Source organism: Betta splendens, chromosome 8, assembly GCF_900634795.4.
Source record: "Betta splendens chromosome 8, fBetSpl5.4, whole genome shotgun sequence".
Taxonomy (NCBI): Eukaryota; Metazoa; Chordata; class Actinopteri; order Anabantiformes; family Osphronemidae; genus Betta; species Betta splendens.
This window is the reverse complement of record NC_040888.2, coordinates 6,534,578-6,555,842: the sequence shown is the minus strand read 5'-3', so window position 1 is coordinate 6,555,842 and position 21,265 is coordinate 6,534,578. Positions and strand designations below refer to the sequence as shown.

General features: G+C 44.4%; 3 protein-coding genes across 4 annotated transcripts; 2 read left to right on the top strand and 1 right to left on the bottom strand.

Annotated features, from left to right (window-relative positions):
- The first annotated feature begins 59 nt into the window (after positions 1 to 59).
- Positions 60 to 1,970, top strand: fn3krp (fructosamine 3 kinase related protein). Of its 2 annotated transcripts, XM_029160144.3 has the most exons (6): positions 64 to 310; positions 395 to 546; positions 660 to 751; positions 959 to 1,041; positions 1,117 to 1,239; positions 1,327 to 1,966. In XM_029160144.3, exons 1-6 carry the CDS (start codon positions 170 to 172, stop codon positions 1,663 to 1,665), a joined length of 930 nt encoding a protein of 309 aa, XP_029015977.1. In that variant the 5' UTR covers positions 64 to 169; the 3' UTR covers positions 1,666 to 1,966. The 2 variants fall into 2 exon arrangements, with proteins under 2 accessions (XP_029015974.1, XP_029015977.1); XM_029160141.3 differs by having other exon boundaries at positions 60 to 310; positions 959 to 1,239; positions 1,327 to 1,970.
- A 294-nt stretch (positions 1,971 to 2,264) lies between these two features.
- On the top strand, positions 2,265 to 19,797 carry tbcd (tubulin folding cofactor D). Its single transcript, XM_029159331.3, has 39 exons — positions 2,265 to 2,746; positions 2,838 to 2,888; positions 2,988 to 3,085; positions 3,212 to 3,313; positions 3,391 to 3,537; positions 3,761 to 3,816; positions 4,051 to 4,183; positions 5,215 to 5,260; positions 5,670 to 5,802; positions 5,918 to 6,060; positions 6,147 to 6,207; positions 6,312 to 6,386; positions 6,548 to 6,642; positions 10,829 to 10,985; positions 12,444 to 12,501; positions 12,587 to 12,616; positions 12,914 to 12,999; positions 13,609 to 13,689; positions 13,772 to 13,845; positions 13,950 to 14,067; positions 14,332 to 14,392; positions 14,476 to 14,498; positions 14,586 to 14,617; positions 14,700 to 14,762; positions 14,845 to 14,921; positions 15,000 to 15,081; positions 15,168 to 15,286; positions 15,373 to 15,464; positions 15,718 to 15,858; positions 16,530 to 16,613; positions 16,819 to 16,977; positions 17,088 to 17,226; positions 18,352 to 18,473; positions 18,585 to 18,662; positions 18,752 to 18,838; positions 18,926 to 19,013; positions 19,090 to 19,199; positions 19,283 to 19,367; positions 19,441 to 19,797. Exons 1-39 carry the CDS (start codon positions 2,563 to 2,565, stop codon positions 19,459 to 19,461), a joined length of 3,591 nt encoding a protein of 1,196 aa, XP_029015164.1. The 5' UTR covers positions 2,265 to 2,562; the 3' UTR covers positions 19,462 to 19,797.
- znf750 (zinc finger protein 750) lies at positions 6,704 to 10,609 on the bottom strand. The gene is made up of 3 exons (XM_029159332.3): positions 10,280 to 10,609; positions 7,856 to 9,141; positions 6,704 to 7,760 (listed from the first exon to the last, which is right to left on the bottom strand). The coding sequence occupies exons 2-3, from the start codon at positions 9,118 to 9,120 to the stop codon at positions 7,187 to 7,189; spliced, it is 1,839 nt and encodes a 612-aa protein (XP_029015165.1). The 5' UTR covers positions 9,121 to 9,141; positions 10,280 to 10,609; the 3' UTR covers positions 6,704 to 7,186.
- Positions 19,798 to 21,265: the final 1,468 nt, after the last annotated feature.

Sequence of the window (21,265 nt, the reverse complement as noted above, 5' to 3'; positions counted from 1 at the left end):
ACAAACGCTTCGTGTTTATAAATATAGCAGGGGGGAAAAAACGCCCCGATCTAATGTAAAGGTTCTGGTTGGTCAACACGACGGAAACTTACAGAACGCCCATTAAACTTCAGGAACTACGATTGCAAAGCCTTTCTGCAGCACTGCAAGTGGCTGTCGAGTATAAACTATGGAAGCTAAATTAAAGAAGGAGTTAGGCACGACCCTGCTAAAGTCAACGGGCCACTCGGGAGGCGGATGTATCAGCGAGGGCCAGAGTTATGATACAGATACTGGAAGAGTATTTGTGAAGATAAATCACAAAAGCGAGGTATTTGTCATGATTACAATTATTTTGACTTGATTAAAGGACCTTTACTTGTTGATCATGACCATGTAAGCTGCTACTGTTCAGGCTAAACAGATGTTTGATGGAGAGATGGCCAGTTTGGAGGCGATTTCAAAGACAGAAACTATTAAGGTCCCCAAACCTATGAAGGTGATAGGACTTGACACAGGAGGATGTGTCTTTGTGATGGAGCATCTGGACATGAAAGGTCTGAGCAAGTAAGAGGTCTCTCTCTCTTTATTCAGTACCCTGCCAGTGCCACAGTATGCAGGACATAGACATACAGTTCTCAGCTTTATGAATTGGTTTTGTTTCTCATTACAATGTGTAGGTATTCAAAGCACCTTGGGGAGCAGCTTGCAGATTTGCACCTTCATAACAAGAAACAGCTGGAAAAACTAAACAAAGAGCAACAAACAGTGGGTAATTCAAATTAAATTCACTTTGTGAGGACATATTCACAAAACTCAGTTCCAATGTGTGACTGAATAACAGTAACTGGACCGCATGTTGATATATATATATATATATATATATATATATATATATATATATATATATATATATATATTTATATAGTATAGTATATATATATATAATATACAGTACAATTACTTTCACTGTGTACAGGCAAAGGAGCTGGGCAGTCAGACGATCCCGGGGTTGAAAAATTCGGCTTCAGTGTACCTACATGCTGTGGATATCTGCCACAGGTAAAATGTTATTGCATGTGCTCATTCTCACCAGCAGAGCCATATCAGCTTCATTTGACCTTGCCTTTTTCTCAGGAAAATCAGTGGCAGGATGACTGGGTGACATTTTACTCCCAGCAGAGGTTGCAGCACCAGCTTAATATGGTGGAACAATCTTATGGAGACAGAGAGGCCAGAGAACTATGGGCTAAGCTCCAGGTACAAGCCTCCCCTTGGCTCTGTCAAAAGCACTTCTGTATGATTGTATTATATATCTGACTATGCTATTGTTTTTGATATCTACAGCTGAAGATCCCTCAGTTTTTTGCAGATGTGGTGATTGTCCCTGCTCTCCTTCATGGAGACTTATGGGGAGGCAACGTGGCGGAGTATGCACAAGGCCCAGTGGTCTTTGACCCTGCTTCCTTTTATGGCCATTCAGAGTATGAGCTGGGTATAGCAGGGATGTTCGGTGGCTTTAACAGCTCATTTTATTCTGCATACCACGAGAAGATTCCTAAAGCAGCAGGCTTTGCAAAAAGAAACCAGCTTTACCAACTCTTTCACTATCTGAATCACTGGAACCACTTTGGTGGAGGCTACAGAGGCTCTTCGATAAGGATCATGAAGGACCTGCTAAAGTAATTACATTTATAGCCTTGCAGTAATCTTTACAGGCTTAAATCCAAGTCAAGTATTCTGTCTGAAGGCATAACTTTAATGACCAAAGCACTTAGTGACTATTTATTGTAGCAAAATGTTTGGTGCTACAATGAACAATTCCTAACTTAATTTTAGATTTGTTAACACGGTATACTGCTGTACAAGGCTATACAACATCCTCTAAATTATAAGTGTCATCAAACTGACACACTTAAATAAAATGAAAAATGAAAAATGTTGCTGTATTAGAATAAATACATTTAGTATTTTTGTCCACTGCTTATCCAACAATAAATCTTGGAATATTCAAGTGTTTTCTTCTATTGCCTATTAGTGTAAAGTTTAATTTATTTCCTTTTTTAATTTCAAGTTTTTAAATTTAGAATGACAAACTCTATTTTTTTCAGAGCTTTGAATACAAGTCTTTTATTAAGGCATCACGCAGAAACAAAAACCAAGGAATGTCAACAACTAATTTGCTTTTTGTTTGTTTAACGTATATAGTCTTAGTGAACGTATCAAAAATATTCACTTCGCTTTTTATAAAACCACATGACATGCAAACGGTATGGCACTTCTCGCTTTCCGTACTTACCGGGGCGGGGTCCAAGTGTATGATTCTGTTTTGTGTAGCTGTAGCTACACATTGCTATAGCATCCTAACGGATAAAACAAGAAAAGCTTTGTTTAATGAACTTAATATTTGAATAGAAATGCTTCGTACATCAAAATTGTGTCGTGTGTATGTCTAAGAAATACAGCCGCGCGTTTCCCTTATTCCTGTTTATTTTGCTAGTTGTTGCTATTTACTAGCTAGGTGTGTAAAATATCATCAACTCCTGCAACTAAGCCGTTCTTTATACGGGGCGTTCTGACAAAATGGCCCTGTTGGAGACAGAGAATGGCGGTTTTGGTGCTGAAGGGAACGAGTCGGACGCCATGGTCCAAAGTTGTCTCCTGAGCGGCTTCAGTGAGAGCGAAGAGACCCGAGCCCTGATCACCAGCCTTCCGGAGGTTCACGGCAACAGCGTAACGAGCGAGTCCGCCACACAGAGGTTCTTGGGTGGGCCATCTGCAGAGCATATCAATCCCTAAATGATCTATTTCAATGCATTGCTAATTTAAGCTCTAATAGCGCACATTGTCTCCCACAGTGATTCTGAACAGGTATCAAGAGCAGCCTCATCTGCTGGACCCACATTTGGGTACGTTATGATGAGTAGAAGGATTCAGTCATGTTGATTCATTTGGAAGACGTTTTGTTATTGAGCCCAAGTCCTCCTCTACTCCTCTTCTCTCTTTAGAATGGATGTTGAACACGATACTGGAGTTTGTGAGGAGTGAGCAATCTCCACCGTCACTCGTTCATTTGGGATTCAGGTTTCTGTACATCATCTGTAAGGTCAGTCAACAGAACTAAAGCTGACGGTAGCTTGTGGAACTCAGTTTTTCCAGATTTTAAACATTTTCTTTTCAAATAGCACAGTTATTCTAATTTAGGAATCCTGGTGGTCCTTTTTCTAACCAGGTAAGAGGCTACAAAATCTTCATGCAGCTTTTCCCCCATGAAGTGGCAGATGTCCAGCCAGTTCTAGACCTCCTGTCTAGACAAGATCCCAAAGACACTGAGGTGAGACTTGCGTCACTTAAAGTCCAATGAAATAATGCAGCTTTTTACACTTAAATGTAACTGCTTTATCGTTTCAGACATGGGAGACACGGTACATGCTGCTGTTGTGGCTCTCCATGACCTGCCTCATTCCCTTTGACCTTTCCCGTCTGGACGGCCACCTTGAGCCAGACGGGAGCAAAGCCAGGGAGTCCATCATGGACCGAATTTTATCAATAGCAAAGGTAATAAATGCTTAGAATCAAAGTTTGTCCATTTTTATGTGAAATTGCTCTTTTAGCCTAAGTCTTGAGGACCCAAACCTGGAACAAGCTCAACGAAAGGATCCAGTTTTCAAATTCCATTGTTTATTCTGTTTAGCTGTGTGTGTGTTTGTTTATAGTGACTTTATAGTGTTTAGTTTCACGTGATCACATTGTATGAATGACAGTTGTTGTTTTTTTACAGTGTTATCTGGTCGTCAGTGACACTCCCAGAGATGCTGCATCTGTACTGGTTTCAAAGTAAGTACACAAACACAATTCAAGTTATCATAGCAGCTTATTATTCAAACTCTCGTATAACAGAATAATTAATTCATTATTTATTTTATAAAATAATACTAATAATAATATTAAAGGAAATGTTGTAGTGCGTTCTCTAGCCAATAGAGGGCATGTTTGTTCTGTCTTTACGCTGCTTTTTTTTGTCTGTATGAAACATTTGTTTCAGTTGCTCTCTTGTACATGATTGTACAGGTTCATGACACGCCCTGATGTAAAACTGAAGCGCCTTGGAGACTTTTTGGACTGGAACCTCACCACAATTTCCCAAGCCAATGACCAGTCAATGGGAGACATTATGGTGCTGGATGGTGCTCTACAGTCTCTGGTGAACAAATACACGTATATCAGCCAAAACACTTAAATGGACAAGCTCTAAACTGGGACTCTAGAAAAAGATATCATACACTGTGTTTGACCAGTTATTCATTTACAGTATTAGAATTTTTTCCATGCTGACCCCTGACCACCACTACATTAAAGCTACAGGTGGCCGATTGGCGTATGCTCTCAGATCACACACTGTGGTGCTGTGTAGGTCATGCACTATGATGTATTAAAGCCTGCTGACAGCCATGATGAGTTTACAAGAGCTGACATGACTGGTATGTTTCACACAATACCTGTGGCTTTGGCAGGTGTGTGCACCTGCTGCGTATGTGGGACCTGCTGCTTCATGTGACCCATGTCAGCCTAATACACTGCTTTAAGCTAAACGGTGCCTCAGCAAATTAGAATGCAGTTGTGGGTATTTGGTACCGAAAAAATTCACTCCAAAACTAATCCATTTCACCGTAAACCTGCTCTCACTTATTTATTTGTGACTTATGGGATCCACGGGTTCAAATCACATTCTTTCAGCTAAGGCAATGTATTGAAGCCCTCAAGCAAGTACATTACATTCGTATCGTTGGCACATAAACTTGCTTAACATGTTTAGAAAGCGTCCCTTTGTTTTTGATGTCTGTTAAATGAAACTGGTGTTGAGTCTATGTGGTGCTTAGGGCGTTCAAAACTGGCTCTTTGCGTTCAGTCAACAAGCCCACAGGTCGTTTTTTGAGTGTAGATCGAAAGTGTGCTGTGAAATAAGATTTAAGCAGAAACAGGAACTTAAGGAATATTTGTTGTGAAATATGAATTTCATTAAAAGACAGACAGACAGACAGACAGACAGACAGATATATGAATGACACGCATGTTGCTTTAAGTTTTTATTAGGATTGCCTTCGTTCATTTAACCTTGTTGATCATCTTTCTAGATAGATAGAGATATATAGATATGTCCTTCTAGATGCTACTACTGTGACCTGTGTTGTTTGGCAGCTTGTATTGATTTGGTCAACTTATTGTGTCCTGTAGGCGAAGCTTTTTAAACATGGAAAGCGAGATGATATCCTCAAGTACGGTAGGTTCTGTTACCACCGGCATGAAAGTATGTCATTAAAATCTGTTGATCTTCCCTGTTCCTGACTACAATTTTGATGTAAACGGAGTGTATATATTCTTATATATTCATGTTCATATTTACTACTTAAATATGAACAACAAGGTAATGTATTATATATATATAATATATATATAGATATATATATATATATATATAGATATATATATATAATATATAGATATATATAATATATATATATATATATATATATATATATATATATATATATATTATATATCTTATTATATATATTATATCTTATATATAGAATTATATAATATTTCGGATACTGTGTAAGTTTATGTTTTAGTGATATTTTAGGTTTAACAATTATGTGTTTGTTTGTTTTTTTTGTTTTTTTTAACAGCTCCTACAATTCTACAGTGTCTGGAACAGAAACACCTGTCAGAGAGCAGCCAGGCCATGATGAGGAAGCTTGGAGTTAAACTGACCCAGAGGCTCGGCCTCACCTTTCTGAAGCCACGCCTGGCCTCTTGGAGGTTAGGCATAATGCCATGCAAACAGACATACTGTTACTCAAAAATAAACTCCTGAAGATTGTTTGTATGCATGTATCGTAATGCAATGATAACATGTTCATATGCATTTTGTCAGGTACCAGAGAGGCAGCCGCTCCCTCGCAGCAAACCTTTCCACGCCCAAACCTGGTGGAGCCACCGATGCCGTGACTCCTGATGTGGAGACACAAGAGAAGGAGGAAGACTATGACATACCCGAGGAGGTGGAGACTGTCATTGGTCGGTATCTGCATCCACACATCAAAGGATGTTTGTTCTTTCAATACCTCTACTCAGGAAAAGTCATTTGCATGTTTTCTTGACAGAGCATCTACTGGTGGGACTGAAAGACAAAGAGACAATTGTGCGCTGGTCTGCGGCAAAGGGGTAACTGTCCTTATGCAGTCTAGCAAAGCTGACTTTTTGATAACAAGCCCTCCTTGTTGCTACATGTCAGATACAGTAGTAATCTATGGCATTTCCACTTTCAGCATTGGGAGGGTGACTGGGAGGCTTCCCAAGGAGCTGGCAGATGAGGTCGTTGAGTCACTGATGGACTGCTTCAGGTAGCTTCATGCTGCAGGCAGAGAGGCTCTCTCCATCAATCACATTTTTAGATCATTAAAATGTTTTTTTTAAGCCCTTGTCACACTGGGACCGTTTTTTCCCCTTGCAGTCGCATGTTCTGATAATTTGTTATACTGTGTCTTGACTGTGTGTGTTCAAGCTTCCAGGAAACGGACAATGCTTGGCACGGGGGCTGCCTGGCACTGGCTGAGCTCGGTAGGAGAGGCTTGCTCCTGCCTTCCAGATTGCCAGATGGTATGTATTCACACGTTCACATTGAAATGATTAAGGGATTAGACTGTTAACAGTCAGGAAGGCAGTTTTATTGTTTTATTATGTGTTGCATCACATTTTGTAACATTACAAAAAATGTTGCGGTTTAAAAGCTGAGTGCTTTTCCAATATTGTGGTACAATAAGACATAGTATGTACATACCTATGACAGGCAAGACAGGTGATCTTATCACAGTGACATAAACGCTTCCCTCGTGAATGAGTAATCAAATCTTTCAGCACTCAATCAAAGTGTTATAATTTTCCCCGCACAGGGAACACAGGTGTTCATTATGGCAGGCACTTAGTAACACGGAGCTGGAGGGCATGCAGACACTTGCTTTCTCGTTCAACCTTCGTAAACTCGTCATGGGAACCACCACATCCACTGGCAGAGTGCTAATCTGTTTTAGAGGTTTGAGACTTTCTGGGTTCAAGATATGCATTTTAAATGATCTATCATTTTGCTCTTTCTGAGGCTTTTATTGGTGTGAGTTATCAATACTTAAGAAACTGTGAACACTTTCTAGCAGCAACGAAGCCTTCTCCTCAGAACACGTCCCGATGCTTTTGCCTTCTTGTTTGGTTCATGGCAGCTATTGTCGGCTCGGCCACTGTTTGCTCTCTTCTTTTTTGTCTTGCTGGGCTTATTTTCCTCCAGAGAGCCAGGGTTTGTAGCGTGCAGCGACTCTTTCGGGGGCCTGTTTGCAGCGCTAAGGTCATTTGAGGAGGCAACAGAGCTGGCTATAGACAGCTGGCAGAGGGCCAGCGCCGCGCTCTGCCTCTGGTCACACGGTTCTTCATCCAAGTCTCTGTTTGCGCCGAGCTGAGGGTTCTGGGCAGTGTTCGGGGTGGAGCTACATGCAGGGCTGCTGTGTGATGCGCGGAGGCTGAGGTTCAGAGGCAGCTCCTCCTCCGCTTTCTCTGTTTCTGACCACATCAGTCTGTGTTCGGATGAGCTTCTCTCCTTGTCCTTGTTTCTTGTTGAGAGGTTGAGAGGAGCCACATCTTCTGTCCTTTCATTCTCAACGTACTTTGTTCTAGTTTCAGGATGTGGCTCAGGAGCAGGAGTGGATGAATTTGTGCTGCTGCCACTTGACCTGTGAGCAAAAAGTTCAAAGAATCAGAATGTTATAAGACTGACAATGATTAAACCAGTACAAAAAGCAGTTAATTCATATTTTATTGCTCCTACCCTTTGTCTGCATGCAGGGTCGTTTGCCTCACGCTCTCTGCAGACGCTTCCTGTAGGTCTCTTGTGGAGTGGTGCGCGGCTGCAGCTGTGGGTCGCGGCTCGCTCGCTGTGTGTAGCTCCGCCACGTTGGAGCAATGTGGGCCTTGGGTGCCTCTCTGGACGCCGTGCGCGTGGTCGGGCCTGTCGGGGGATCCCGAGGCTGAACAGCCCGCTACGGGGCTCAGCCTGGTGGCTTTGTCCCCGCTCTGCCCAGCGCTGCTCTGCTCCTCTGTAGACGCATTGAGGCTGGCGTGCGAATGCAGGTACAAGTCATAATCCTTGGGCCCAAGGGCGTGACCGTACAGGTCCAAAGGAATATATCGATGGCCTGTGACTGGCATTGAGAGCTCCGGTGGCCTGTACAGGGTGTAATGGAGAGCGTGGCCTGGATGAAGGGGGTGGCAGTATCTGTAAGTGCACGGAGGAAACAGAGCGTGAGGCGCAGTGAGAGGTTGCGGCACCAGTGGCCTCTGAGGATCCAGAAAACCCGGACGGAAAGCAGCAGAGTTTGGCTCATTTGAATGGCGGTTTCCTGCCAGGTAGTATGACGAATACAAGGCCTGTTCGGGAAGGAGATAAGGGGAGTACTCGGGGACCATCTGAGAGGGGAACGGCTTTAAAGGAATGGAGGATGACATCGTGCCCCATGGGAATCCCGGGTGGTTGAACGTCGGAGTCGGAGTAGGAGCTCGCGAATCCTCGGAATGCTGCACAGGCGGCTTGAAGGCCTCGGCTCCATCGCGGCTGGGTGTGACCGGCGAGAAGGCGGACGGGCGCGGCAGAGACTTGGCCTCGTTGCTCTCACTGTTCTCTCCCTCGTCGTCGTCGTCCGCCTCTGGTTTGGTGGCGTCGCGGCCGTCCTCGTCGCCGGGGCTCTCGCGCCCGACGTCTACTTCTTCGCCGCTGCCTGCGCTCTCCGCTTTGTTCTCCTCCGCCTCCCGCTGCTCCGGCTGCTCGCTCTGAACTTCAGGCGTGGGGCTGGAGCAGCCCTTGGCTTTGACAGGGACTCCTTTAGCCTGAGCTTTGACCTGTCGGGCTGTTTGGCCGTTCTTCTGCGACATCAGGGAAATTGAGTTTTTACACAAGTTGTACTTCATGTGGTTGAAGAGATGGGACTTCTCGTTGCAGGTGAACGGACACTGGAAACACTGGTACTTGAAGGGCTTTCCCGGCGGTCGGGGAATGTAGTGGGGCCTTTTGGGCTTGCGCTCCGGAATGGTCTCCATCTTTGTTCTAAAATACGTTTTCTAAAGAAAAAATTAAAAAAAGTTAAGGAATTAGTTTTACGTTACTGTAACTACTAAACTCTTCTAAACTCTACTGAGTTGCAGCGTTTTTGTTTATTTAAATATCTCCCACCCTCAGGCTAATTTATTTCTGTATCTTATTTTTTTTTACATCACACCAAACAGAGATAAAGTTAAATATGAAAACGTCTCCTGTTTGTATAAAAAAAAAAAAAAGATGCTATGTTTGCATAGGCGCCTCCATCTCGTACTGTGGGTTCGGCAGCCACTCTCTTCTCCTCTGGCTTGTTCACCTGTCTCTTGATATCGCGCCACTCATATGTACAGCCAAGCAGGAGTGCCGCTGCGCAGACCCGGAGAGCATGCAGAGACTTGCTGTCGCTGTCAGCCTCCGTAAGCTCGGCGTGGGAACCGGCAGGCACCTGCTTCACAGCTTCAAATAATTATGAGCGCTAATCTGTTCTGGAGTTTTGCAAGTTCAAGGGTTAATTTTTATTAGTTTTTTTTATCAGTTTTTATCATTTATTTATTTTATTACCCAAGATTTAGCTTTGAGATGAAACATCACCTGAAGCGCCGAGTCGAGAGTGGCCGCGTGCTGCTTGGAAAAACCTGCTTATCATGCGCTGTCGCAAGAAGTTGTCACTCAAGTTTCTGTCCTGCTCTAGTAACACACAAGCCACTCCCTTCTAAAAAGAAAAATGATTTAAAATTCCCTTAACATTTCGATTTTTCACTTTGAAAAAGCCTTCTGTTTTTGTATTTTCTTTTTTAAAATATGTATCTATGTTGAACGTACTACTTCAAGTTTTATGCTTTCTTATTTGTAATGTTTTAAGATTAATTTGCATTACAGGCCTGTAATAAATAAATCCTTAAAGTCTGCTGTGTGACAGAAAGGCTTGAACTGTTTGGGGCCTTCTCCAAAGACCACGGCCTTTCAGCATTAGCCACATTATGTGGGGCACTAATTAAAATCGTTAGGAGACAGGCAGCGTGTTCAAATCCTCCAAACAGGTGAAAGTGCTTTAAACCCAGTAAACGCCAACCAATTGACTCCAGAGTTCACAAATACATTGACATAGCACACAGAAATAAGAGGTAATATAATGATGGACAGGAAGTACAGACGGTGTACCTGGTGTGGTTGTAGCAGCGGCGTCGCCTCCTATTCCGCCGGCACAGAGCCACTCCACGCTCCGTAGCCACTGACTCGTCGGCACGCAGGCGGCTGCGCTGTGCTCCCAGGGCTCAGGTGCGATTGCGGTTGTGTGCATGTGCGTGCGGCATTTGGTGATGTTAGGTGTGTGTGGCGAGTCCCTCTCTCTCTCTCTCAGGTGTTGTCTCAGAAGTGGGTGGGGCTACAGCCCAAACAGCAGCGCCCTCGGGCAACATTGATGTAGTTGATATTAGTCAGGCCTCAAGCGATGATTTACATGGCGGGGTGAGGTGGGGGGCTCCTCGTCCCGCTTCCTCTTCCCACATGGACACACGCCGCTCATTCTGCAGCTATGGGAAGATGACCTGCTCATTTCCATCTGTGCATCAAGCTTCCTCTCAAGTTCAGTAGCACACTGCCACTGGCAGGACCAATACACATACACATTACAGCAGCAGCACACGCGTTTGTTGCTTGGGATTTTTCGTCGGTCTTGAATGAAACCCATTTCATTCTGTTTGCTTGCAGTTGTGCCACTCATCATCAAGTCCCTGACCTATGAGGAGAAGCGAGGCGCGTGCAGCGTCGGCTCCAACGTGCGCGACGCCGCCTGCTATGTGTGCTGGTCCTTCGCCAGGGCCTATGAACCCAAGGAGCTGGAGCCTTTTGTCTCGCAGATTGCCAGGTAGTCACTTCTTCCTTCCCTTAAAACAATTATAGGTTGCTGAAAACTGCTTTGTGTGTTTCAGGTAAATAGACAATACGTTCTAAATAACAGTTTATTAGATGTTCGTGCCCAAAATGAGGATTGGGTTCTTTATTTTAAACTAATCTTTTAAGCTAATAGGGTTAAATGGACTACATAGCAGAAAAGCCTTTTAAAGTAATGCAGCACATTGATAATTAGCATAGGCGCTGGGTGGTTTGCCGCTGAGGAGATATTTACTGCCTCGAACCAGTTTTTTTGTGCTGTATCAATCTCGCGTGGTCTCACGTAACCCACAAATATAACTGTGTTGTTTCTGTCTCTACGTGTCACAATAAGCTGATAAGCATCTATTAATAAATCACTCAGACACGCTGTATGCCAAGTCAGATGTACCAAAAAAGTTAGCAAGACCTATAGTCTGACATTTAAGGTGATTAATAGCAGTGGTGCACAGGATGGTTAACAAATAAACACATCTAGCCAGATCGCTTAAATTAAGTCAGTGCCTTGATAGAACTTAGACTGCCAGAATCTAAAGCTCCAATAGCTGAGGCGCATAATTATTCAGTGACACATACCACACAGCGTCTTTGTAATAGTAACGGTTTGCCTCCTCCTTCAATGCCTATTCCCAGCGTGCGTGTATAGACCTGTGGCCTCTGACTGGGCAGACCAGCTCTGCTGTGTCAGTTTGAACCCCTGCAACCACCATTATCATCGTCAGTCGCAACAACACCCTCCCTTTCTCTAGCCTGCAGGACTGCCAGGTTTCGCCTGTTGCTGTAGGTTTCGGCCCCCGTTTGGCAGCAGCTCGCAGACAAGCTGGTTCCTGCTCGGTTCACAGCGTGATGACACTGAACCCACATTCAGTCACACATAAGTGACTTAAGGGCACACTGTAATGTCTGATTAGATGTGCGCAGATACACCGTGTGTGTGTGTGCCTGTCGCATCCTCAGCAGCAGGGCACTGCACATGGACAGTTTGTGACGCCAGGCTGGGGCAGATCCTAATGCTCGAGGCCTAAATCTTCCAATTTGGAGGCAGAGGGTACGAGTGAACACAGTGTGACAGAGTCATTCAGAGGCCTGTTGACTCAGTGGAAACACAGTCACACGCCTAGCAGAACTGCAGAAGAGTCACCATTCATTGCAGTCTGCCTGTCTTTTGTCTGTTCTATGCCACGACACAATGGTTTCCTGGCGATGATGTAAGGCGGATTCAGACACCCAGTAGAGCCTGAATCACAATTAATTGTCAAACCTGCAACACTGCAGATTTTAAACTTAAAACCTACTTTAAATGGTAGTAGTGGAATTGATGGTTAAGCCTTAGACAAAACTTTGAAATATTGGCAGAGTATGAATCATACTTTGTTTTTTACTGTTCTTTGTGCAGGAGTTTTATTCAACAAAGCCTTGTTTTTCTCTGCAGTGCTTTGCTGATCACCACCGCGTTTGATCGAAACGTGAACTGCCGCAGAGCTGCCTCTGTAAGTTTTCTGCAATCTGACTCCATCCCTTGATTAAACGCCTGCCTACGTTACTGAAGCCCTGTTTATCTCCCACTTTGCACAGGCTGCTTACCAGGAAAATGTCGGCCGACAGGTTTGTGACTACAGTTACATTATGACTAACGGAATTACTGTTTTAAGTTTATTTGCTGCCAGATACCCATGTCTTGCTCAAACTTGCCTTTTTAGTGAGAATCTAGAACGTACGAAACGTCGCAGGGAGCCTCACAGCACGTCTGCAGGGCCCCAGCACAGCCCTGTTTGTCAGACAACTCTGAATGATGAATGTCCAAAGCAATTTAGTCCCAATCTTATTGTTGGACAACTTATTCTGATCTGTTGTCCAGTAAAAATGTCTCATATTGTGTGTTGCGCATATGCTTTTGAACAGGGGACATTTCCTCATGGTATCGACATCTTAACTGCAGCAGATTACTACGCTGTTGGAAATATCAGCAACTGCTACCTAAACATTAGGTAAGAGACACTAGAATCACCAGCCAGTGACCTAAACACTCAATAGAGAAGTCTAGAATTGAGGCTCCAGTGGGATCAAGATGCCCTTGACGTTACGCCAGTAGACATTAGAGAGCTGATAAATGCATTCCTGTGGGTCAGAGAAACAACGCTCAGCTCCACATACTGGGTCAAGTCCAAACCTAGCAATCGACCCAGCACTTATTTCATTACATTATGGTGAAATCAGATGAATAGCTATGTTCAGGATGGAGCCTGATTCACCGTCATATTTGTTTACAGTGGCTATTTTAACTAAAGCCTGTTCATAGATGTTCATGGGCATTCTTCATATATTATGCTGTGGTTTAGTATGTTTGTAGTTGCCTCACACCAGTTATGAAACATGCCAATCAAAAGCAAAAGAAAAACCCATTTCAGGCATTGTCGCCTCTGACGGAAATGCGTTACCGCTAAAATGGCAAAGGTTCAAACTGTGAAAGATGCTAGCCTCAGGTTATGACTGACTATAGAAGTGCAAATAACCGAATATTTATAAAGAGACACCACACGCTGTCAAAGCTGGTATTCATTCACTGTGCAAGTAAAAACGTCTTTGTTTCCTTATAGTGTTTATATCGCTGGTTTCCCAGAGTACACCAAGGCCATGATAGACCATTTAGTGGCCATGAAGATCAACCACTGGGACGGGTACGTATTCTAAACTTTGTTCTACTCTTATGATGAAGTTTTGTTCTTTATGTTTTTTGAATCTGTTTTTAAAAATTTTCAGTGCGATCCGAGAGCTTGCCACTAAGGCGCTTCACAATCTGACCCCACAAGCGCCTGATTACATGGCAACAACAGGTAAAAAATGTCACCTGGCCACTTCCCCAAGCAAAGACGAAAACTCTGTCTACTAACAGAATATTCTTCTTTCTGTTTCTGATGATCGTGAATGTGGGTGTCAGTCCTGCCTCAGCTGTTGCCCGTAGCAGTGGGTATGGACCTCCATGGTCGCCATGGGGCCGTCCTGGCCTGTGCCGAGATCACCCATGCTCTGTACAAGCTGGGCCTTCAGACAAACAGGTAAGGCGTGGCGAGGCACGGCTGCTTTATTAATATGGCACATTCCAACAGAGTGGCTTCACAAAGGCAAATGAAAGCATCACAACAACAATAAAGTCAATAAGATATACACTTAGAATAAATAATTATTGTTTTTTAAATTTCCTTTTGCACTATTTTTTTAAGTGAAAGCTTGAAAAACTCAACAAATGGCACTAACTCCATTTTTAATTGTTTTTTCTGAATTATTACTTTAAGCCCACAATAAATGTGTTTTGTCTTCAGGTCAGTGGTGGATATAATTCCTTTAGAGTGCGTGGACGCATTAAAAAACATGCACCAGGTGGTGAGTGAACTTGCAGGTGGAAGACATCGGTTGCTGTAACTGAACTCACCGTGCTCATTATGTCCTTTCCATTTGTTTTTCAGCTACACGACAGGAAACAGTACAGGTACTGAATGCACTACGTATCAATGGGTAAAAGGTGTGTCCATGTGTGGTTTGAGCTTCACGCCATAATAATTCTCTTTTGTTCTAGGGGCTTTGGTGGGGAACTAATGAGACCAGCAAGTAAGTTGCAAATGAACAAAAGCAGTAGATTTTCATTTAGGACATTTCTATTTTGATCACTAATAGTCTTTTTTTTGGGCAGTGTGTGTCCTTATAGAAAAGCTGTCGCTCTCTAAAATGCCTTTCAAGGATGAGCCTGTCATTAGTAAGTCAATCATGTATAGACGATCTTCTTTTTGTTAAGCAGCAGAGCCAGCGGTTGTTTATGTTGAGCCGTTGTCTTTCAGCCGGCTGGCAGTGGCTCATTGACGACACCATAAAGTCTCTTCATCTCATCTCTAGCGGAGCGAAGGATGGCATCACTGTAAGTTCAGTCTTCAGTAAAATTAAAATAGCAGAATTTAAAACAGGTTAAAAGTCCCTGTTCTTCATCCTTCGGCAGAACGCACTGGTGTCGGCGCTGTCTGCTCTGTGTGAGGAGTACTACCAGGCCCAGCCAGGACAGGCTGACTCACAAATGCAAGGCAGGTTGAGTATCATTTCCCGGTTTCCCTGCCTTTGCTGGGTGCCTCATGTTTTTTTCCGTATCTGTTTGTGTCCTGTTGCGTAGATGTCCTGGTGACTCAGTATACCGAAGGGCTGAGGAGTCCGCAGATGCTCACGCGCTGTGGGTCGGCTCTCGCTCTGGGCTGCCTGCCAAGATGCATGATCCAGAGCAAGCTCACGCAGGTGTGTTTGAAGTGTGTGCGTACGGTCTCCCCGAGCACCTGACACCTCACAGTCTCATATCCGCGGCTGAAGCGTTGCTTTGTTAGATCTTTGCAGGGCTCCAGCAGATGTGCTCTGTCAGCCAGAAAGAAGGGACTTTCACCGAGGCCAGGAGAGATGCAGTCAGAGCTCTTGCTCAGTGAGTGCTCGCAGATTTCTCATCTATCTAACGCTCCATTTCCTTTATTATGTTCATTTATTCAGTTGGGGCTCGATAACCCGAACCCATTCTCTCCCGTTCCGTCTTGCTTTAATGCTAAAATAAACATTTGACTTGCAGTACCTGTAGGACCTGACTGACGTGTCCGTCCATTTTGCATCTTTCCTAAAAAAGTCTCATTTGCTCTCATTTCACCTGCAGTGTGAAACCATATTTTCACGTTTTCCTTCAGAGTGTGCGTGAAGGCAGACGTTTGTGCCCACGGCTCCCCGGACTCGACTCTGTGCTCGGAGAATGTCACTGAGGTGTTCAACACGCTGCTCGAAAGCATGAGCGACTACACCACAGACAGCAGGGGGGACGTGGGGGCCTGGTGAGCTAACTTCCTCCCCAACACACACACATGTAAACACACAAACCTGTGGCCCTGTGAGCTGGTGGCTTATTTTGCCTCAGGAAATAGAAATGTTTCCTCGTCTGTAGCCTGTGGCGCTTTTGTGTCCCTGCGACGAGGGACACAAAAGACATGACACGCATGCCTGTTGCACTGGTAGCTTCAGGTCATGTTTACCAACACCCCAGGAATGTCACAGAGCTTGTTGCTTGTCCCTAGAACGTGGGATGGGCTGCTCTGGAACTGCTTTTTTACGTCATTCTTCATCTAAAATTTCTTGCTTGTGCCCGTTTGTATGACTCCTGTTAATGTTTGCTTTTCCAAACCCAACCATAAATGGTGTAAACCTGCGAAGCTTCCCAAGAAAATGCTTGCCATCAGGTCAAGAATCAGTGACTTTTGACAGAACGTCCTGATTGAACAAATAATGGCCTGGAGCAGTGAAGCTAATTTGACCTGAAAGTGATGCTGACGCCTTTCTCCAAACTGTGATCCATCATTCATGAAGGGTTTATAAGTTATTTACAATCATCCTCTGCTTTTATCCAGTGCGTTAAAATGACAGAATTAAGCCCCTGAGTCAGTGTGAATATGTCCGTTCTTCTTTTTTTTTTGTTTTTTTTTTGTTTTTTTTTGGACTCGTCGCCCAGGGTGAGAGAAGCAGCAATGACTGGTGTGATGGACGTGACTATGCTGGTAGCTGCCACTGCACCCAACATTCTTCTGCCAGACATGTGAGTAGTAATGTGAAACTCCACACTTGTAATATCAGACGGTCTCAGATGTTTATGGGCGTGATTGATTGTTGGGGTCACTTTATCTTTCAAGAATAATATGGAAACGGCAAACGGTGCTATGGCTTCATGGTGGCGTTGTCTTTGGGCTCAGGTGCATTATAATGTTGTTTATGGTGTTATAACTCTCCATCTTTGTCTGCAGTGTGAGGTCTATGATGTGCTGCTTGGCCCAGCAGGCAGCAGAGAAAATCGACCGGTACAGAGCTCACGCTGGCAACATCTTCCTGCGCCTCCTCCACAGCACGGACCCTGCAGTACCACACATCCCCCACCGGGAGGAGCTGTTGGGCATTTTTCCTGTGTAAGTTACTTTAATTTTCCTTGAAGATTGCATTAATTTTGAGTACCTTTATAAAAGCTGGTGACATATATTGTTTTCTGCACAGTAACCTTATGCCCTATGATTTTCAGTGAGACCACAACCAGTTTGAACTGGAACGCTCCATCCCAAGCCTTCCAGTATATAACCCAGCTGCTGGGCCTTCCTCAGTATCAGTACCACACCCTGCTCGGGCTCACTGTGTCTGTGGGAGGGATCACTGAGTCCACGGTGGGTCATAGTTAGAAATGAGGTTCGCAGTAACCACCACTATCATTCTAAACTATGAATGCTAAGAATCTCTCAAGTCATGGTCTCAAGTCCCATGAACACTTTTGTTGATTTTCCTTAGAATTCTCCACCAACAGGTGGAGCCATGTCACAAATGTTACTTCATTCGTCTGACTTTCAAAGATATCGCCAGGCTGTTATATCTAAATTTATCTGCTTTTCAGATTCAAAAAAATAATCTAACTACCTCCTCATCAACCAGTCAAGGGAATTTCCCACCAGTTGCCTTTTTCCATCACAGCACTCAATATATTCTTAAGAGGATGTCTCCTGCTTTCAACCCATGGCCCTTAGTTCAAAATCACTTGTGAACCCCAGTTGGGGCCCTAGTCTGGTGTGAAGTTTTCATTCTTCTCTGTCCATCAAAAGAGGTCCTGCCCCTTTTAGCATTTGTAAATGCAGTATAAAAAACTGACTAACACGGTGCTGCATCCACCAATGGAAGCGGTGCACGTCTTCCCTCAGAGATGATCTGGCTGTTTTTACCTCCTGCTCCTCCAGCATTACTTTGCCACAGATACGTCCACAGAAACTGGATCGAGTGATATGTTTGTACAGGGTTAGATGCAGGAACCCGGGCCAAGACTGCATCAGTACGTGGGCCAAGATCACTGTTCTCACACCACAGGCACACAGTCACTCACTTTCCAGGAGTTGCACTGAAGAGCAGCCTCTACATAGAGATAGCTTTCAAAATGTTGACTAATTCTGTGCCAAACACGTTTTATGGACCCAAATCTTTATATTCTGTAGACTTGAAGTCATTTGAACAGATCCGTAAACAAGATAGAAATGAATTTAAGGGTCAATGAGGAAATCAAAGACGTTTTCCTGTAACTGTTTGTCACTGTGGGTTGCTAAGCTCTCTGTCATTTTTAATACTTCCTTTTTCTGCAGTGTGATGGTGTCATCAAACTTTCCCTAAGATTCACACTTCATCACCATATTTCCATATTTACTTATATTATTAAATCATGCTGTACTTTCATATATTCCTGTGGCCTGAATTAGCACCCGTGTCTTTGTGTCCTGTATTAATTGCTGCCTTTTGCTGCCTCCTTCCAGGTGCATTTTTCTTCTCAGTCACTGTTCGACTTCCTGAGAGGTGTCCAGAACGACGACGCTGCTCTGATGCAGTTTGGAGATACCCTGCTGCGCATCTTTAAAGACAACCTCCGTAACGACAGGTACACGATGCATTCAGGCATAGTCGATTCGCGGCGTTGACACCTTGACACGCAGTGTTTTCAGTAACAGCTGTGAGAGCGGCCTTTTAACGTTCAGCATCTTCTTTTTAGGGTGTCTATTCCTTTGCTAAAGATGCTCAATCAGATGCTGGCTAATGGCTGCTTTGAAATTTTCACCACACAAGAAAAGTGAGTGTTGCAATAGTTCTCACATCAAAAAAAAAGATTGTGCAAAGTATCTGTGAGCACTAAGGTTTTCCTGTTGTTTTTTTTCCAAGTCATCAGTTCTGTGTGGATCTTTTGGCTCTTTGCAAAGAGCTGAAGAAGTCCAAAGATATTTCCAAGCTACGTGCCTCTATATACGTGTAAGACTTCATTTATTTACGAAATATGCATGAAACATGAGACAAAGCGAAGCACCCAAGCTGACGACGCTGACTCTCGATTCCCAGCTTCTGTGGACTGATCCAGTTCCAGGGCGAAGTGAGGAAGAAGGTTTTGTCCCAGCTGCTGATGCTCCTCTGCCATTCATTTCCCGTGGTGAGTTCACAGCACGGCTGCAGTCAGACACCCACTTCAACAGCAGAAAGTGAAGCGCTCCCTCTTGCACACGTAGATAAGGATGACCACCGCCAGCCAGATGTATGAGATGCTGCTAACCTACGATGACGTCATAGACCCAGAGGTGTTGGATGATGTCGTTACCCTGCTGAGTGATACCAATTGGTTAGTGGTCATGTTGTTGGATTTATTTAATATAATTAGTTTACAGTAGGTCAGCTATTGCTCATGGTGGTTGTCTGTCCCAGGGAGGGTGACCTTGTCACTGTCCGGTCCCAAAGGAATCAACTCTGCGATATGATGGGAATATCCAGGCCCCTGATTGTTGTCAAGGTAACCATTTGCCCTGTGTTTTTTTTTTTTTTTTGGGGCCAAGTTAACCACAGTCACTCTGCCTCATCAACAGAATGCTGGACAGGCTTCATGATCACCCAGGAGCTGAGAAAACCAGCAGGACGTAGGCGCCTGCAGATGTTCTTGTATCACTTGTTTTCCATCTGCCAGTGCAATGACTCCCAATCATTTTACACAATACTAATTGGAGCTTTTCCACCTCACTGTAATTACTGATGATGACAGATGCTCCAATAAAAGTCTAATCTTTAAACCCACCACTCTATCAGTCCACCTATATTTATATAAGCCGTGTTTTGGTCTTGTTTCCTGTTGTCTGAGGGCTTTAACACCGTTAAACCTATAAAGCTTGTTTTGTTGGTGCATTATCTAAGCACCAGGTAACCTTAAATAAATCGGTGTAATCGTTTCTAGTTATCTGTGTCCGTATCCTTTTTCTTACCTTACAGGTTTTGAGAGTTGCTTATTTGTGACCCATACCTGGAAGAACAAAGGCAGGTGAAACTGAGCCCACAGCGCGTGCCTCCCTCCAGGGAAACGTTCGCCATTTAGCCGGTCTGGCTCAAACTGTGAAATGCCACCGGGGGCCCTGCGTCCCCATGGGTCCCACGCAGGCCTACTTTCTCTGCATCAGTGGAGGTGCGAGAGACTGGAGGAGTCCCATGCCTGATAGCGGAGCCTCCCTGGTTGCCTGCGGAACAGAGTTCAGGCTTTCTGCTTGGAGTCTGATAGTGGCTGCATTGTTTCAGCCAGCTTCCTCGTCCTCCACTGACAAAGATGCGTTTGTTACTTTAGGATGAGGTGGTTTCCCATTGTTTATTATACAGCTTCCTAGGCTAGTAATTGTTATATTGCATTACATTTTTTAAATATATTAATGATTATCAGTAGGTATGTGAACATTTCAGTGGGCCTCTCTCGATTGACACCTGCCAATCATGGCCTGCATCAGCTTTTTCCCATGATGTTCCTAATTTACCTAATAACTGCTGAGTTAGTGCCTCAGACAAGTGGCCTCCTAGGCCTCATTCACTCTGACTCTCCATGGGTTTTGTTGAATTTGTCCGCAGCGGCCCAATATTGCTGCGGCCCATAATGCGACTTTAATTAATTCTCCGCCAGATGGAGATTCCCGTAGTTGCTAATGAAAGAATTGATGTGTTTCTCTGAGGGCAGGTCGACGGTGAAGCGAGCAGCTTTGCTACAGTGCTCAGGGTGGAGAGGAATGCTAATAATTCTTAAAGGCTTACAGTTTGCCAGCAGTAGCCATGGCAATTCTTCACGTACAATGGTGGCCTTTTAGAGAAGTGGTGAGTGGGGGTGGGGGGGGGCGCTGCCTCATTGACTCAACTGGTGTGATATTGGGAAAGACCTTCTCGCACTTTCCAGTGTTGTGGTTATTATGAGATTAAATGGCAGCCGTAGCGTTTGTCTGAGGTAAGAGCTGGGGTCAGGCAATGGTAGCATTTACTGCATTAATATGTCCCATAGTCTTAGAGAAACAGGATGCGTGTGCACGATCTCCCCAGCGCGGCCGCGTTTCCCTTCACACGCAGCCACGCTGGACGACTTTCGGCGCTCATGATTTTGATTATCGTGATTATGTTTCATCCTGACTCCGTGAGTCATGTCGCTGGGCCCCGCTGGAAGACAATGCGAGCGCTTGTGTAGTCGTGCCACGACATCTGGCTCCGTCGCAGGGACAACGCTGTGTTTCTAATTCCTCTCATGAGCCACTAATTGGGACGGAGCGTCACAGAAGCACACTTCATCAAAAGAACAATTGACAATCCGCCGTGGCCGTCGGGCAAAAGAAATGCCCATTGTTTGTTGGTTCATGTCATCTGTAGAGATGCTCCACACATTTCAGGGCTAAA